The following is an 18,465-nucleotide window of genomic DNA, read 5'->3' as shown; positions in this document are numbered from 1 at the left end:
CTCTGTCTTGGCCAAGAGTGTTGCTGCTGTAGCCTGGAACCCATATGGCTTCTTTACCAACAATTTCATATATGTACATGTGTGTGTGTGTGTGTGTGTGTGTGTGTGTGTGTGTGTGTATGCACACATCTACACATTAAGCAATGACTCAGTCTTGCCTTTGATTCAAGGTACATTTTCTGACAAAGATAAATTGCTATCCTTTCTGGCTTCCACGGGAAGAAATAAAAGGGAATTTTCTCTACTGCAGCAGAAGGTGATGCCGATCAACAGAAGTCTGCTGCTTTCTGCATCAGCACACTGGAGGTCAGGGCTGGCTAGCATTCGCAACCGTAGCCTCTGGCCCCATAGCAGCAAAGGCCCACAGGGTTAACTTGGGGCTCAAGCACTGGGTCTTTGGCTGGGCCAGGGACTGGGAACTCAGACCTCCTTTTCAAGGGCAGGATGAATGGGGGAATATGCAAATGGATGCCCTGCCTCCCAAGCTGCAGGGGAGGGCCTGCTGCTGGCAGGCCTGCATCACTCCACTCTGGGCCTGTCACATGAAAGGGTTTGCACTCCTGCTGCTGGCTCCTGCAGCCAGGTCAGGCTGGGGCTGTTCTCATCAGAAAACAAAAATCTCTTTCAGAGTGAGGCAAATTGAGGCCCCAGCCAGCCCAGGGAATGCTGTTGGAGGCTGTTCATGCTGACCTACTGAGGGTAGGGTACCCATCCCTGAATCTTGACTTCCCATCTAAAGAAAAGAGCCCAGCATCTTTGCAAAGGGCACTAGAAACTTCTGTAATCACTGAGGAAAACACGGGGGCGCAGGTCAGGACCACAAAGAGGATCACCCCTCCTGAAGCTCTGTTGATTTTGTCCTTTTCAAAAGCAGCATGACTGAGATGGAGATAACAAGGGTTTTTTGTTGTTTGTTTGGGTTTTGTTTTTGTTTTTGGTTTTTATATAAGGAGACCCAGATAACTCTTGTGGTGTTCATGGTCAATGCTGAAGGAGGAAGAGAGGAAAGCAGGGCTCTAAACAAGAACTCGCAGTGCACAGAGAAGACCAGAGAGGTTGCGCCTATCCCCCACCTGGCAGGGAAATTTGGGGGAACATGAGGAGAGTACAGAGCTCCTGACTCTGGAATACAGTGGGAGCCTCGTGCTGGGAAATAACAACAGAAGCAAGACTTCCAACACAACCAACAACTGCTTAAGGCCTTTTTTCTTCCCCAGCTGAAAACCTGTAAATTTTCTAGGAATCTTACCAGAAACTCCATTTACATAGAAAGGACGTGTACCCATGCTCTTGTACACCCTCCCCCCTAGTGGCGCCTGGTTTCGTCTCATCAGAGACGAAAGAAACTTCATCCAAGACATCTCAGAGCCATTTCATTTCCCAAAAGGGGGAAAAACAAATGGGGTGAAAAGGGTTCTTGACAACCTGTTGAGTTATAACTTGAGAGCAATGGCCTGTATAGATAATGCAGACAGTGGGTCACTGTTTCTGACCCCTCACCTCTGACACTCAGATACCCCAAGATCACCAAGACCTGTTCATCAACCACAGAGTAAATCTTGGGTCCCACAAGCACATATGTGAGTCTCAGAACCTTGCTCTTGGGAATCAGTGATGCAGCAGGCATCATTTAGCCTGAAAGGACATCCAGGGCAAGGCCATTTAGCAGCTCATTCTGGAACAACACAAGAGGTGAAAGGCGCTACATAGATCTCCCACAATCCAAGGCATATGACCTTGTTGGCTTTGCAGCCTTAAGAAAAGGCCAAGCCCTGGTAGGTAATGCGCCACTTGCCAACACCTGTTTGCCTACAGTTGTCCAACTTTAGGTTGTGGTCACGCAACATATGAAGCTAAGATGCCAGATGTGTCTCCATGAAGGTTCAGAGATCCAGCCAGGGAGGAGAATCAAGAGGCAGAGGAAAAGGAGGAGAGAGGTCAATGTGGGCCCAGAAAATGGGAATTTCACAAGACACACCTATCCTGCTGCCTGGGCTACAACAAGGATGCTGGGAACAAACACCTATACCCAAATCCCCAACTAGTGTGCTGGCAAAGGAAAGGACTGTTCCCAGACATGCCCAGGTTTAGAAGATGGTAGAAGGGCAGCTGAGTAGGGGTGAGTTGAAGGTGTACCAAGAAAACCATATCCTATCAGCTTAGAGGTACAGTCACCACTGCCACTGAAACACTGCCTGCTAATCAGGGTGCTAGAGTCTAGATGGCTTCATGTAGCCCCTGCTCTGGAAACAGAACAGAGGGGAGGCTACTTCTGAAGCCAAGGTGGTTCCTCTAGCCTGGACAGTTCCTACCCCATACTCCCACCTCCATGTTGGTAAGTTTCTTCCTTCCACTGGCTTGAGAACATCCTGTCCAGCCTCTAGCCACTTGCCTATCTGATCTCACTGGCTGGACCACATCCTACCTTGTTGCTCTCTGTGTCTTGACTCTGACCATCCTGCTATATAGCCTCTGGCTGACCTTGCTGTCCAGGTTATTGTTGACTTCAATGCCAATCGGCCTTTCTGCTCGTGCCTCAGAAACTTCTGTCAGTGCTCACAATGGTCTGCCACTAGAGCTAGGGCAGGAATAGGTGGGCAGATAAATCTCTGAGTATCAAAGTCCCAACAGTCCAGTGTTAGAGGGATAAATAGGTCTGATAATAGGTCCAGTCCCACTTATTTCTTCCAGATCCATCTGCTTAGGTAGGACAGACAGTTCTGGGAGTGAGTTAATGTGGTTTGTCTCAGAGCTGTCCATTCAACCAAGAGTTGCCTTCTTTCTTCACTCCCCCTCCTCCAGTGGCCATCAATCACTGGGTTAATTCCTGGCTCCAATGGGTACCAATCTGGATTTGCTTATCCCAGTATCTAGAAACTGAGACTTTGGTTGTTGTTGCTATAAAACCTTAAGAGGCAGCCAGCTTGGAATGTGGGCCAGACTGGACCAGGCACAAGCCAGAAGCCAACCACTCCCAACCTTCCACAGATGTCCTCTAGCTGAATAACTAGTCTAGGGTGGGGAGATGAAGGGCCTTTCTGGGAAGAACAGATGACTAGGGTCAGGTGGGACTAATTGGAATGAAATGATTTGGGATCTGAGATTATTGATTAGATCTCAGAACAGATAAAGGAATTCAGTCCAGAGTTTCTGTCCCAACTTATGTCCCCTATTCTCACTTCTATCTCTCATAGACCCTAAAAGTCTTCCATGAGTCTGGAGAATATTTGGCTATGACCACACCTGATGGGTGTGACAGGAAGCCATTCTCAGGTAGACTAAGGACAACATCCAGGTCCCAAGCAGCTTTTCCCACGGTACCCTTTTCCTTTCCCTACAAACCCTGAGGTCCAGCAGATAGTGAATGAGAACTATGGTCTTGTCTTCAAGGTAAGGGGCCGAGACTGTTATGTCGGGCTGTTCACAAAGGCAAGGACCTTGACTGGGGCTCCTTCTCAGTTTTGCTAGCCAATGTGCCCAGAGCTGCCTGTCTACAGGGAGACCATCCCCCAGAGAAATCTCCCTTCCACAAAACCATTAATCCTGCAGTTGTGGACTATCCATCCATCCACCCATCCTCCATCCATCCATCCATCCATCCATCCATCCACCCATCCTCCACCCATCCATCCATTCATCCATCCATCCATCCATCCATCCACCCATCCACCCATCCACCCATCCCATCCACCCATCCACCCATCCATCCACCATCCATCCATCCCATCCATCCATCCATCCACCCATCCACCCCATCCATCCACCCATCCATCCACCCATCCATCCACCCATCCATCCATCCATCCATCCATCCATCCATCCATCCATCCATCCATCAATCCATTATACTTCTCTCTCTTCTGGAGTCTCTGAACATCCCAGCCTTGGCAACATCAATGACCAAGCAGAATTTGTCCCTGTAAGGTGAGGCCATCAACTGGAGACTCCTTTCAGCTATGCTGGGCAGAGCAGTCAGCACTCATTTCACTTTGTTTTTTGAGAGACAATCTTGTGTACTCCAGGCTGACTTGCTATATAGTCAAAGCTTTCCTTGAACTCCTGATCCTCTTGTGTTTGCATCTCAAATGCTGAGATTACAAGCATGAGCCACTGCACTCTGTCTTTACTTCAGACACTCCCATTGCCAATCTTTCCTCATCAGATCCTTCTTGCCTAGAATGCCTTTTCTTTCTCTACTTCATTTCCGCTTGTTAGAATCCTGGCTCTCCTCAAGGCTTCAAGTCTGAGAATACATTCTGACCCTCATCTTATACAAGTTGCTTCCCACTTAAATTTCTCTGGGACTCAGTGGTCTGTGGGTAAGTGGTGACAATAGTATCACAGCATTATTGGGAAGCTTGCAGAATCACAGAAATGTGATGATTGACATACAGTGTGTGCAAGGTGAAACAGAAATGCAGATAATATTTTTACAACCCCGCCCCTTTAGTTCAATGAATTTCTAAGTGCCTACTGTGTGTCTGGTGCTGGCTAAACAGCACACCTTCTGCTATAGACAACTTTTGCTTCTTTTTGCAAACAAGAAAGACCTCCTCCTTACTACCCAATGTGTGGAACAGCCCTGAGTTCTATCACAATTGTAGCTGAGCCAGGTTCAACTTCAGGAAGGTCAACCAAAGAGCAGCAGGGGAGCAGGATGGCAGGTTATGCTGCCCCCTGGTGTCAGTGAGCTCTTACTCTTGCAGCCACACCATCCCCATGCAGGCTGCTGAGCAGCTAAAAGATGCCCAGGTCAGAATCATTCCATAAGGCAAAGGATTGAGGGCAAATTCAAACTTTCTTCCTTCAGGAGGCATGCCCCAAATGCCTAATTTTCCCAGAGCTCCACCATTAATCCCAATTCTTAGCTGCCTTTTTGGGCTTCCTTCAATTGCTCCAGGCCTCAAGCCAGTTATTTCCCTTGTGGTCGCTGAGCCTAGGGGTGGGTGAGCTCTGATGGGGCTGAGCTGAGCCAGGCTGTGCATATTAGCACTTGCTTGGTCAGATACCTGTCACTTCAGCCTCCTGTGGCCATGCCTCACTCCAATAGGGTCATATCTATGCTCCCAGAGCAGGGATAAGGACTGGCTTTTTATGGAGCCCAGCCCCCACTCAGGCCAACCTGGGCTACATCTGTTCTCATAACATAACAGACCTGCACAACACTCCTGGCCTCCAGTCTTTTCCTCATGACTCAGCCTGACGACTGTGTCTAAACAGAGGGCTCTTCTGTGACCCCTGATACAATCCTCTTCTCCAGGACCCCTCCAACAACCCAGGTTCTCAAGGCAGAAGACCCTGAAGACTCAGCCCCATCATGGTTCTCTCTGCATACTTTTAAAGAGCTCTGGTTTCCTTTATTTGCCTCTTGGCCTACCTCTGTCTGACAAATGCCCTGTGTCCTGTAGAGGCCCACACAGATGTCACTGTGGGTCAGTTAAGCAGTGGCACCTCTAAGATACACAGGTATCATAGAGGTGGGCAGGAGTCCCAGTCCACTGATCCCATTGTCCTCTGAGTGAATGTAGGGCACGTTTCTTACCAGACTGAGCACCTGACCTGTGCTGGACCCATATCATTATCTCTTTGTTTACAACTCAACATTCAGGTTAGATCTGAAATGGTCAAGTACTGTGCAGCCCAGAGCACATGGCTGCCCCTCTTCCAGGTTGCTTTTCCCCATCTTTCCCTGAGACCCATTGGTGTCAACTTTTGCCAGATAAAGCCTTGTTTCCTTTGGGATACAATAAATAACAAAAAGCACATAAAGAATGACACTGACTCAGGAGAACCCTCCTGTTTGATTGAGTGGTAGCTACACTGGGATCCTGGATTATAATTCATCCTCAGGTGTGTGTGTGTGTGTGTGTGTGTGTGTGTGTGTGTGTGTGTGTGTGTTAACATGCATTTCTCAGACCCTCCCATCCCCAGAGAAAGCCTGAGATCTAATTCCAAGGAGGGCAGATGCCTTGTATATAAGACCCCCACAATGTGTCTGGAGGTATAGTATCCAAGAATAACACACATTAGACTCAGCCTTCTAGTAAGCATAGCAGCTTGGCCTATGTGGAAATGGCTGCCACACATCACAGGAAAAGCTCTTCTCAACTCTCTGAGGCCCTTGTGGACACCCCACTACCACCACCAGTGAGGCAGATCTCCCTTTTCTCATCCAAAGAAGCATGATAGAAGGCCAGCCTGTCTTGGTGACAGTGTTTGCCAGCTATAGACAAGAAGTCCTCATAATCAGAGGTGTCTCTCACAGGCTACTGATGACCCCTATCACAAGTGTGGCCCTGTAGTCTCCAGACACCTTCCTGAAACCACAGAAGACCAAAGCTTCAGAACCTAATACCAAAGCTTTGAACACATACTGGGAGGGGTTCTTCCAGGAGTAGGACAAACAGGACAACACTCATGGTGTTCATGGGTGCTCATCATGGAGGCAGTAAGTAATGTCTGTTAACCACCACCATCACCACCATCATTATTTTGATTATAGTGGCCTCATCTTTAACCCGTCCTTGCTGGTTGGGCACACAGCAAGACCAGAGTGGCCCTGAGCAGTCTGGTCTGTCACCAGACACTTGCAGACAGAAGGAGCTTAGGGAGCTGAAGGGATTAGAGAGGCCTTACTCACCACAGCTCAGGGAAAATGTCCCTGTGGCCTAACTCAGGACAATTGTGGGGGTGGGGAAAATAATTACCTGGCCCATCATCCCCCCAGGTTCAGGCCTGATTAACAAGCACTTGGCATGGGTTGATCAGCTAAAACTTCAGTTCAAACTCTAGTCTTCCAGGTACTACCCATTTGGCATTTGACAAGTCAGTCTTTGAATCTCAACAATAAAATAAGTACCACCAACCTACTAGGTTTTGCTATGAATATTAAAAACCAAAACACATGGCTCACAAAAGAATCAATCTCTGCCCTTCCTTTAGCCCAGAAACAACTTTGCCACCACCTCTGGGGGATCTGTCTGAATACCAAACCAGAAATATTAGCATGCATAGACCATTTGCCCTGGAGTAGGCCAGGTGTAACTAAGTTAAAGACCAAGCATTTTCACATAAATTATCAGGATTATTCTGGGCAGGGCTGGGGCCAGGGTAGGGATAGAGACCCTTTAGAGGTACTAACTGGAGACTTGGAGAAGGGAGAGACCAGTGCAGGGAAGCAGTGGGGAGGTCCAGGTGTGGGCGTGGGAACTTGGGGAGAGTGCTAAGCAGAGGTTCATGGGGTCCCTCAGAGGGTGCAGAGATGAAAATTGACTCCTGTGAGGAACAGGGGAAGCCAGGACACAGCCCTGGGCAGAGCTAAGAGGCAAGTAACCAGCCAATCTTGTCCTCTGGCTAAAGGGCAGCGGGGACCAGTGAAGAAGGCTCTGACTGGAATCAGGAAGCCCAGGTCAGCTCTGGCGGTACAGTTCACCCACCGCGGGACCTTGGGAACAACAACCTTGAGTTTCGGTCTCTGGAGATGGACACGGACTCTGAAAGTCTGCCTTTCCCTTGGCTTGGGGCCTAATCTGATCACCGGTCCCCACCACAAGGGGAGGGGGGCTTGAAGACTGAAGGGACGTTGTGGGGGTCTCAGTGAGCAAGGCCCTTTCTCTAGGCTGACTAGCTGCTTCCCCAACGCAGCGGGGAGCGGGGGGGGACTATGGCCACAATTTGGGGGTGGCTTAGGACCTTGAAGGGACTGCTCAGCAGCCGCAGCTCAATAAGGTGGGGATGTCACACCCGCACCCTGGGCCAAGATACTACAGCTTTCCGGAGATGGAGGTCGGGATCGGACCAGGACTTACCGGCAAACAGCCAGAGGGAGCCCCCCGACACTAGGAAGAAGGTCAGCATGTCGGTGAGCCGGGCCCACTCCGGCCCGCACTGCTTCCGGGGCCCACAGCCCCGCAGCCCCAGAGCCGCTGCTGCCACTGCCGCCGCCGCCGGGTATTTTTAGCCCCCGCCTCCCCGCGCCGCTGCGGAGACCCGGCGGGAGGGGGAGGGCGCGGCGCGCGCTCCTCACGGAACCCGACTCCCAGCCCCGCAGCGTGGCCCGGACTCCTGCGCCGAAGAGACAGCTGCCTCCGAACCGCCGAGCCCGACTGGGGGAGGGGCCGGGCCGCCCGCCCCGCAACGTTCGGGGGAAACGGGCTGGATGCAGGGGAGGAGGGGGGACTCACGGGAGCATTGCTGCTGCCACTCAACCCTCCACCCACGAAGGACTCTCACCTCCGCACAATCCACCGCCAGGGCTTTGTGGCTAGGCAGGCTCAAGTGACAGCAGGGTCCTGGACTTCTGTCCCAGCAAGTGCACATGCGGATGGGCCAGTTCCCGGCTGACTCAGACGCCCCCTGGGACATGATTTGGTAGACACTGGGAGTCATGTCAGCAAGCTCGAGAGAAGAGGGAGTGGTAGGGTGGGGCGGGGCGGGGGGGGGGGCGGCTAGCTAGGTGAGGCTGAATTGGATAATGCCCAGACTTAATGAGAATGTGCAAGGTCAGGTTGGAGGCCACACAAGGTCACATGAATACTCACCAGCTGCCATGTAGTCAGTTACCAGTTCCCAGGCATGCCACACGAAGCCACAGGCAGCCACATGGAATCAGGAGCTTCCTGAGGACACGGGCAGTGAGGGTTATGTGTGTGGTACATGAGAGCTCAAATTCCTTAGCTATAATAAATGGCTATACCGCCACCAAGTTGCTGATGGCATTGGAATCCCTCTGTCTGGGAACAAAAGGAAGAAGCCTGGTTCTGCGATTTTCCAAAAGAATAAAGGTAGGTATTCTGATGGGGGCTCCATGAACATCTTCGGATGGATTTCACGTAGTTCCCCCTCAAGACTCTTGAATACTTAAAGCATTCAGGACCAGCTAGACCTCCAGCACCGAGGACAGCGCTCAGGCAGCCTAGCCCTCTCTACATGCAGTCAGGCACTGAGAGGTACGACCAGGACCAGGAGGAAGAGGGTGAGAAACTAGACAGCAGAGATCAGAAAGCAGGGGTGGATAGGTGAGATCGCTTGCTCTCTGTGCACTTGAACTCACAGGTGGGCTGTGGTGTGTGTGTGTGTGTGTGTGTGTGTGTGTGTGTGTGTGTGTGTGTGTGTGTGTGTGTTTGTGTTGGGGAAGGGGGTCAGCCTGCCTCTTTAATATTGGAATGTGTGTTCAGGACTAACTGTGTGAGCCTTAGAGATGTACAGTCTGCAGATACATCTACAATAAGTCTCTACAATAGACCATTCTACCCCATTGCAGGAATTGGGTCCTGGGAGGGCTGCTCTTGCATGAAGTCATGCTTTTCCTGGCAAGGGTTTTGCTGGAATCCAAAACTTGGCAGGCACCTCCATGAGAGGATCACGGAGGTGATGTGACAGAATTTTCCCCGGTAGATGACACAGTAGTCAGAAATCCCCCCCTCTGTGCTCCCACCACAGAAAACTAATTGAAATCTTGCTCAGGAGGAGACCTAGGCAAGGGCAACTTTTAGCCTGGGCAGAAGGAATGCATCTTTAGACTGGCCTAGGGAGTTAGCCAGAAAATGTCTCCACAGGCAAGAGACTAAATGAATAGCTCTGAACAGAGCAGGGGTCCTAGGAACCAAGCAGCAGTCCTCTGCAGCACCAAGATGCAGGAACATCTAGGCCCTTGGGTGACTTCTGGCAGCCTCTTCTCCAAAGTGATGTCATAGGACACATTTAGCTTGGCCTCCTGAAGAATGTTGCATCCAGTTTCTCTTCCTACAGATGCCTCTGCTTCTGTAAGTATTATGATTCAAAAGCCTATGCTGGAGTTGAGCTGATTACACCTTAGCCAAGTGGAGTTCTGTTTTCTTTTGAGCATAACTTGGCTCCTGAGGGATATAGATGGGAAGACTCTGAACTGGCTGTGGGATCATAGCCAGGTCTCTCTACACTATAGGCCTGTGTCCTCTACTGAGCACGACTTGTTCTTTTCTATACTGGATTACCAAGGGCTCCTTCCCCCTTGTAGATCTCCAAGAGGAACCAGGCAACTGTGACTCTGAGACCTCTAGACTTCATGGGTCCAGCAACATGGCAAGAGAGAAGCCAATACAAGGGGCTTTTGCATCAAGCTGTACGGTAGCTGTGGCCCCCATTCATTTATTTGTTCATTCATTCATTAAGTTACTGAGTATTCTGTGCCATCTCCTGGTAGGAGTTAGGGTGTAGGCAGACAAGTTGGAAGTGGCAGTAACAACAGTATAGCATGATAAGTCTGGAAACAGAAGGATGGCCCTAACTTAACCCTGGGAAGGTCACCTAGAAGGGGGATCATTCATATGGGAACTTCGACCATAGTGTAAATGCTTAGATAAGATGTGTCCCCTGAAAAGGCTTGAATGCTGAAGGCTTGATCCCTACGTGGTGCTGCTGCTGAGAGGCAGATAGATAGTAACTGTGCTAATTTCTACCGTAGAGTGATCCCTTGATGAGTTCATAGCTGAGTGGGCTACGGGGAAGTAAGACCTGGATGAAGGAAGTAGGTGCTGAGGCATGGCTTTGAAGGCTGTGTCTTATCTCTAGTTCCCTCCTCTCATCCTCTCTGTTTTCTGTTGCTGCCACAGATGAGCAACTCTGCTTCCTTTTCCTCTCTGCAGGCCCAGAAGCAGCCAAGCAACTGTGGACTGAGACTTTTGAAACTATGATCCAAGATAAAAGTTGAAATTGATATTTCTCAGGCATTTTGTCAGAGTGGCAGAAAATTGATTCACAGACCAGCCATCAAAGTTGAACAAAGGATACTAGTTGCAGTGATGGCTCTGATTCTGTCATGGTGTTCATGCCTGGGTGTGGTCTCTGCCTCCTCCTGATGCAAATAAATACTGGCCTAGGCACTTTGGCTTTTCATCGTCACATTTGAGTGAATAGCCTCTGTGTCTACAACAGCCTCCTTATCTGTTCTTCTAACAGTCACAAGAGACAGCCTAAAGTGGATGGGTCCACACCATCTTGCATATAGAAATCTGAGTCATGACTCTTTAGTATTTGTGAACTTGTTTTCAGTTCTGGGGACGGAACCCAGGGCTTTACATATGCTTGGCCAGGTGCTCTATTACTAAGAAGCAACCTTAGCCATCCCTATCAGTTTTGAATGCATTTTGATAATTTCCCACATTGTAAGTACCTCTTTTCAGTGGGACTCAGAAAACTCACTTTACCAGAATGGGTAAGTGAATTAGGCTGTGCCAGTGAGATATGTCTTCATGAGCCTCTGATCCAAAAGTCAGGAATGAGTGGGAGACAATCCTACCCATGGCATCCATCTTGCTGGCATCAGGAAAGTAGCAGAAGCAATGGATGGTGGTTGACTGTGGGAGCCATTCTTGGAAACTTAAGCCTCTTTTTTGAACCTCCCATAAATTCTATGAGTTATGCAACAATTTCCAATATGCTCTTTTTATGCTAAAAAAGAGTCTGTATGGATTTGGTGTTGTGTACAACCAAGAACTCAGATTATCTCTGCCACTGTCCCATTGCTCAAAGTCTTTTCAGCCCTTGAAAGTTTGTGGCTATGGAGCTAAGCATACAGCATGATGCATACTTTGTCCCTTGTGGCTGTCTACACTGTGGAAATGGAGGCTCTGGCTAGTGAGGCTTGATTAGACAGGATATCACTATGTAGCCTTGGCTGGCTTGAAACTCACTATGCAGAACAGGCTACTCTCAAACTCACAGAGACCCACCTGCCTCTGCTTCCCAAGTTCTGAGTAGTGCAAGTGTATTTACTACCATGCTTGGCTCTGGGCTAACCTCTTAAAACTCAGCAAAGAATCCACTCAGCAAAGAAGAGCTACCCCATCTACAGCAAAGGCTTTGAAGACAAAAGCAACAGGTAGAAAAATGTAATGTCCAGAGGAAGAATAGAAGATAACAAGAATGGAGATACCATAATAGAGGGAGACATTTTAGGTTTACAGAGAAATCAGTCACTAGCGAAATGTCTGGAGATCTACAAAGATGACACCAGCTTACAATCTAAGAAACAGAGGAGAAGCTACATTAAATGTCCTCCCCTGATAATGAGATTGATGACTGACTTATATGCCACCCGATAGCTGGCATCCAGCAGCTGGTGGAAGTAGAAGCCGACACCCACAACTAATCACTGAACTGAACTGGAATCCAATTGCAGAGAAGAATGAGTGATGGGCATAGGGGTCCAGACCAGGCTGATGAAACCCATAGAAACAGCTGACCTGAACATTGGGAAGTTCTTGGTCCCCAGATTGATAGCTGAGATACCAGCATGAGACTGATTCAAACCCCAGGAACATGGGTTTCAGTGAGGAAACCTCGGAAATCTACGGGACCTCCTGTAGTAGGTCAGTACTTATCCCTAGCATAGTTATGGACTTTGGGAGTCCATTCCACACAGAGGGATACTCTCTGAGTCAAGACACGGGGGTTGGGAGGGCTAGGCCCTATCCCAAAGTATATGATAGTCTCTTATGACCCCCTATGGAAGGCCTCACCCTCCCTGGGGAGCAGAAAGGGTATGGGATAGGTAGGGTTTTAGTTGGGGGGGTGAGGGCAGGGAGGAGGGGAGGGAGAGGGAACTGGGATTGACATGTAAAACAATCTTGTTTCTAATTCAAATTTTAGAAAGGGGGGAAAATGTAATGTCCAACTCATATCCTCCAGTGAATAGCAGTGGTTTTGCTCTCACTTAAAGTTGCTCATTGCAGGCTGGAGAGATGAATTAGTGATTAGGAGCACATACTGCTTTTGTAGGACACCTCAATTCAGTTCCCAGCACCCATGTCAGACAACTCATAGGGGTTCTGACACCCTCTTCTGACTTCTGGAGGCATTGCATACACACACACATGCACACACGCACGCACACACGCATACAACCTTCCACCACCATCCCCCAAAATTAAAAGTAAATGTAAATTTAAAAAATTTAGAACTTGTCTAATGAAAATTTTGGAAATGCAGAGAAGTACACACTAAGGTTACCTGTGAGCTGGTGAGATGGATCAGCAGTTAAAAGTGCTTGCTGCCAAACCCAATGACCTTCATTCAGTCCCCTGGACTCACATGGGTGGATGGACTCCCACAAGTTGTCCTCTGACCTCCTCTTGTGCACCATGGCACAAGACATCCTCCCATTCACAATAATTGAATGTAATTGAAAGTTCTCTGCTTTAGGGAACTGCCATTGTCCAGCCATCACACAAGAATTAACCCCCCTTACTTGGAAAGGTTTCTTTTAGTTGGAAACTCTTGGATGAGCTTACCAGACAAACACAACTGAATCAATCGTTTTTCTTTAAAAAGCCAATTAAATGATCGAGGAGTTCATGGGAGTTTTTGCAGAGTCACAGGAAGACAAATCAAAGCCCTTGTAGGTTCTCCGCTGGTTCCCACAGGTTCCCAAAAAGGTTTGTATGCATGTGTCTCTGGCTATGCAAGGTTGGAGTTTGTTGCAAAACAAACTGCAGTGTAAAGACACAAGAAAGGAAGTTAAAGAAAATACAGATGAATGTCCTTTTGGTTAGGGATGGGGAAGGTCTTTCTATGTAGAAACCACAAAGGAAAAGGTTGGTAGATTTGAAGTTCTGACACATGTAAATTTAGAAGGTCTGAATGCTAAAACCACCATTAGAAAGTCTAAAAGATGAACAGACTGTAAAAAATATTTATGCCACTCAGCAACAATGGATTTGATATGTAACCCAAACCAATGAGAGAGATAGACACTGAGAGAGAGACAGAGACAGACATGCACTGAGACAGAGATAGATAGCCACAAACATGGGGTGAGGTGGGGTGGGATATAGATGGACAATTCAAGGAAGAAGAAATGGTACCCTTTTGCCATGTTTGGCACTTCCTGATTGCCTATGGAAAGGAGACAGAAAGCAGCTGCCAGGGTGGTCTCATCTCCTCCTTCCAGAAAGTATAGCACAGGATTCTCTTCTGCCTAACTCTCACTGCCATATTTGATTCCCCGAGAGAGGATCCCTGAAGCCCCACCAAAGGTCAGTAATCTAACTCATTCTATTTTTGTCCTTTTATGGCTCAATTTCTGCCTCCTTAACATCTCTCTCCTGAGTCCCTCTTTGCTTTATCTGCCTTGAATTCCAGGGATGACAGGACTGGTTGATGGACATCTTTCTGACAGGGACTGAAGTCATTCTTCAGCAAGGTCAGGAGAGATAACCCACCACATGGCAGCAATTATGATGGTGAAACCCTGCCCTGGAGTCAGAGCAGACATCTTCAGGGATGACAGCAATAACAACTTATTCAGACTGCCTCAAAGAACCAGAACTGAGACAATGCTATTCCCAGGCTTGCTTAATTATGCATACAACCTGACCTTAACCCGACTCACCCTCTATTTAAACTTAGGCTGACACCAGTATCCTAGAGACAAATGTTGGGTCACTGGAGCCCTTTATCTGTTACTTTTCCCAATACGGACACTTTGATTAAACCTCCTTTCTCTGTCATTCACCACTACTCATCTTTATTTTTAAAACTTTTTTGGAGGGCACAGAATGTTCTAGGTTGGCCTCAAACTTGATAGGTAGCTGAGGATGACCTTGAATTTCAGATCCTCCTGTCTCTACTTCCCAAGTGCTGGGATTAGAGTCATCCACCACCACACCCAGTCTGTAGTGCTGGGAGGAGACCTAGGGCTTCGTGTTTGATGTGCAAGCACTCTATCAATTGAGCTATATATCCCCAATTGTACCCATCTATCTCTTTAATTGGTGTATTGGGATGGAAAGCTGAGCTTAGTCTGTTGGGATTCCAAGAACTGGGACTCTTTGTACAAAACTCCAGCAACACCATCACTTTTTCCATCTACTCAAAACCCAGGTTATTTTTCTGAGTAGCCAGTGAGGCATCAACCTCTTTCTCCCCAAGTCGGGCCAGATGGTTTCCAGCAATAAATCAGAGATCGTAAGATAATGTGCGGTCTGACATCCTAAAGATCTTTTGGCAAACAGTGTCACGAAGTGCTTACCCATTGATAACCACCATTGGTTTTGCTTAGGAGTTAACACAAAGCAAGAAAAACCAGAATTATATGTGTATAACATATCATTGCCATCACCACATCTGGAACCTACAGTCTCTGGGAATTTGCCCAAGACCCCCAAGTTCTGGTGTGTCATTAAAGGATCAGTGAACTAGGGTTGATGGCAGAGCTGGAAATGGCCATAAAGACCTTCAGAGTGGCTTATGTCTGCCTAGGAAGAAGAGATGGAGGGAGAGAAAAGAGATCCTGTTAGAGTGAGGAGGGACAAAGGAGAATTCTTAAGAGGTGGTGCATTCCCTGGAACAGGAAGGATGTACCCCATTCTCAGAGCTCTTGAAGGAATGGAGAGAGAACAGGTGCACTCTGCTTCCTGGCTGCTGGCCAGGGGAGGAGGAGGAAGGAGCCCAGAATGGTCTGTCAAAGAAGTAGGAAAAACATCAGAATGCTTTTCCTGGAAGGTGCTCATTGGTTAAGTGTTCTCTCTCTCTCTCTCTCTCTCTCTCTCTCTCTCTCTCTCTCTCTCTCTCTCTCTCTCTCTCTCCCCTCTCTCTCTCTCTCTCTCTCTCTCTCTCTCTCTCTCTCTATTCTTCTCATAAGTTAGGAATGGAATTTTATATGGGGAAAAGGATAAAGCAAGAGCTAATTCTTTTGGAAGAGGCACAGGACTTCAAGAGCCACTCTGTGTGTTCATAGCAAGCATAAACAGAACTTCAGTCAGCTCATCCCTGAAGCTATTTTTGTGTCTTTGTGGTTTGGGGAGGGGCAAACCCCAGAAATGATGAAAGAGAATGTCCCCTGTATTTGTAGAAACATGGGGAATAACCACAAGTGCTCAGCCATGACACAACAGGAGGGAATCCATCTGAAACACCAGAGAATTCTACAGGTCAGTCCCACGCAAAAATCATTTCCAAAAGAGGAAACAAAAATCAAAATCTGCACAGTGAAAACTCCCAAACAGGAAAGTGATGATGGAACATTAAACACTTGGGGTAGACCTCTACTACAACTGTGTGGTAAAGAGATGGTGGATTTGGCAGGGTGGATTCCCAGCGGAAACAGGGTGAGGAGTGAAAGACATGACTAGGTTACCAACACCTGTGGAGAGTCAAACTGAAAACCACAGAGCCACCCTCCCCTGACACTCTATCACCTCTGCCACTCACTGTGCAAGCCTGCACGTCACTCTGTCATCACCTCTGTCACTCACTGTGAAGGTCTGCACGTAACTCAGCCAAGTGGAATTGGTAAAGAAAAAGTTGGTGCTGTAGAATTGCTCAAGAAGGAGAAATCACAAGGCAGATATGAACCTCTGTAGGTCATGGGAACAATTCCCTTAAGGTAGTCTTCCTGTATCAGAATCAGCAGAGGCCTGCTAGATAGTGAGAGGCTAAGAATTTATTTAAATTCCAAGGAAAGACCAGGAAGGTTGCTAGTGAATGGGTACATACCATTGAAACTATTAATCTTTATAAGCTGGCCACTGGGTTCATGTCTGTCGTCCCAGCATGCAGGAAGCTGAGGCAGAGGACAGAGAGTCTGAGCTAGCCTGGGCTATATAGAGCAAGACTCTGTCTCAAAAACATCCCCAGGCTGGGCATTGGTTGTGCACGCCTTTAATCCCAGTACTTGGAAGGCAGAGGCAGGAGAACCTCTGAGTTCAAGGCCAGCCTGATCTACAGAGCGAGTGCCAGGATAGGCTCCAAAGCCACAGTGAAACCCTGTCTCAAAAAACAAAAAACAAACAAACAAACAAACAAAAACCCATCCCCAGGAACCTATCTTTGCATGTCTCTATATGCAGAGCACTACAAAGGTGCTGATTCTCTCCAAAGACGCATTGATATTTAATTTGTTCACATTTTTGAGTTTAACAAAAATGATTATAGATTTTATTTGCCTGGGGCTGGAAAGATGGCTCAGCAGTTAAGAGTACTGGGTGCGGTAACCCAATCACAAAAAGACAAGCATGATGTGTACTCACTCATATGTGGACCTGCTTTATGATACATAGTAGTGACCATGCTTTATCAGAGCTGTTTTTAATGATGTTGCTCAGAATGGTTTCCTTCCAGATGATGATTGAGAAGCTAATTTAAAAAAAAAAATGGTGCCACGTACCACAAGAGTGACAGAACTGTGCTGTTTTCTGGGATTTTGTTTTTTACTTTTTTTTTTAATGGAGTGTGCTGGATGTCTCTACAATTTTGTTCAAATGACTGCAGAACCTGGAAAAGCTGTTGCTGCTATTGATGCATAACATACTGCCCTTATTGGTCTTTTTATATAAATGTAAATATATATATATACATATATAATTTGAATTTTTGGAAACTTTAGATGTGCTGTCAACTTTGTAAAAAAGTATCCCAGTTTACCGTGTTGAGTTGGCATTGTACAAAAATTAACACCCATATTGGTCTAGAAATATTGGACTTAATTTTTTTCCATTTGTACAGGGGTAACACACTGTATTGAATATGTAAGGTCTTTAAAAAAAAAAAAAGAAGGGATTTTGAGAGCCCATCCTATGTGAAGGGATGCTCTCTTGGCCTGGACACATGGGGTAGGGCCTAGGCCTGACCCAGGATGATGTGGTAGACTTTGGGGAGCCCCTTTTGAGGGTATTACCCTGCCTGGGGAGTGGAGGGGGGATGGCTAGGGGCAGGTGGGATGTTGGGGGGGAGGGGAGGGAGAGGGAGAAGGGATTGACATGTGAAGCAAGCTTGTTCCTAATTTGAACTAATAAAAGAATAAAAAAAAAAAAGTACTGGGTGCTCTTGCAGAGAACCTGAGTTTGATTTACAGCACGCAGACAGCGTGCACACACACACACACACACACACACACACACACACACACACTCAAACTGTCGCTAACTTCAGTTCCAGGGGATCTGATGCCCTCTTCTAGTCTCAGTGGGCACCAGGCACAGATGTAGTAGTACACAGACATACAGTAAAAGAAACCAGCCTGGCTGGAGACACTGCTCAATGGTTAAACAGCATGAAGATCTGGGTTTGATCCCCAACACTGAAGAGACTAGGTTTCGATGGCTGACTCGTGCTTGTAATTGCAGCTTTTGGGAGGTAGAGACAGAAGAGTCAGAAGTTCAAGGTCATTGGCTATGTAGAAAATTCAGGGCAGCCTGAACTATATGAGATCCTATCTTAAGCAAAAATAAAATAAAAATTTTTAATTAAAAAAATAAATAATTGCCTAAGTAAAATAGAAAAGATGAATTGCAAATGGCTGGTAAATATTAGCCCCACAAGTAGTGAAAGAAATGTCAATAAAAACCAAAATAAGAAAACTAGATGTGATAGTTCACGTGTGTGATCCTAGCACTTGGGAGGTAGGGGCAAGAAAATCAGGAGTTCAAGGTCTTCAGCTACAAAACAAGTTCAAGTCTAGCCTGAGCTACGTAAGATCCTGTCATA

General features: G+C 47.4%; 1 protein-coding gene across 7 annotated transcripts in view; it reads right to left on the bottom strand.

Annotated features, from left to right (window-relative positions):
• The window catches only part of Acsl6 (acyl-CoA synthetase long chain family member 6), a 103,719-nt gene that overhangs the window by 53,702 nt on the left and 31,552 nt on the right, over nt 1-18,465 (bottom strand). Inside the window, exons 2-3 of one of the 7 annotated variants that reach the window (XM_027427502.2) lie at nt 8,541-8,618; nt 8,233-8,355 (exon numbers count right to left, since the gene is read on the bottom strand). The exons of 5 other annotated variants lie outside the window; for them this stretch is intronic. Coding sequence is in view for 1 of the 2 variants with exons in the window: in XM_027427501.2 (XP_027283302.1) it covers nt 8,541-8,550 (10 nt within the window). In the remaining variant the exon portion in view is untranslated. The remainder of the gene's footprint in view (nt 1-8,232; nt 8,356-8,540; nt 8,619-18,465) is intronic. One more of the 7 variants, XM_027427501.2, reaches the window with a different exon arrangement.

This window comes from Cricetulus griseus, chromosome 7 (genome assembly GCF_003668045.3).
Source record: "Cricetulus griseus strain 17A/GY chromosome 7, alternate assembly CriGri-PICRH-1.0, whole genome shotgun sequence".
Classification (NCBI taxonomy): Eukaryota; Metazoa; Chordata; class Mammalia; order Rodentia; family Cricetidae; genus Cricetulus; species Cricetulus griseus.
Note: the sequence above shows the minus strand (reverse complement) of the source record. Positions and strands in the feature narration are given on the sequence as shown.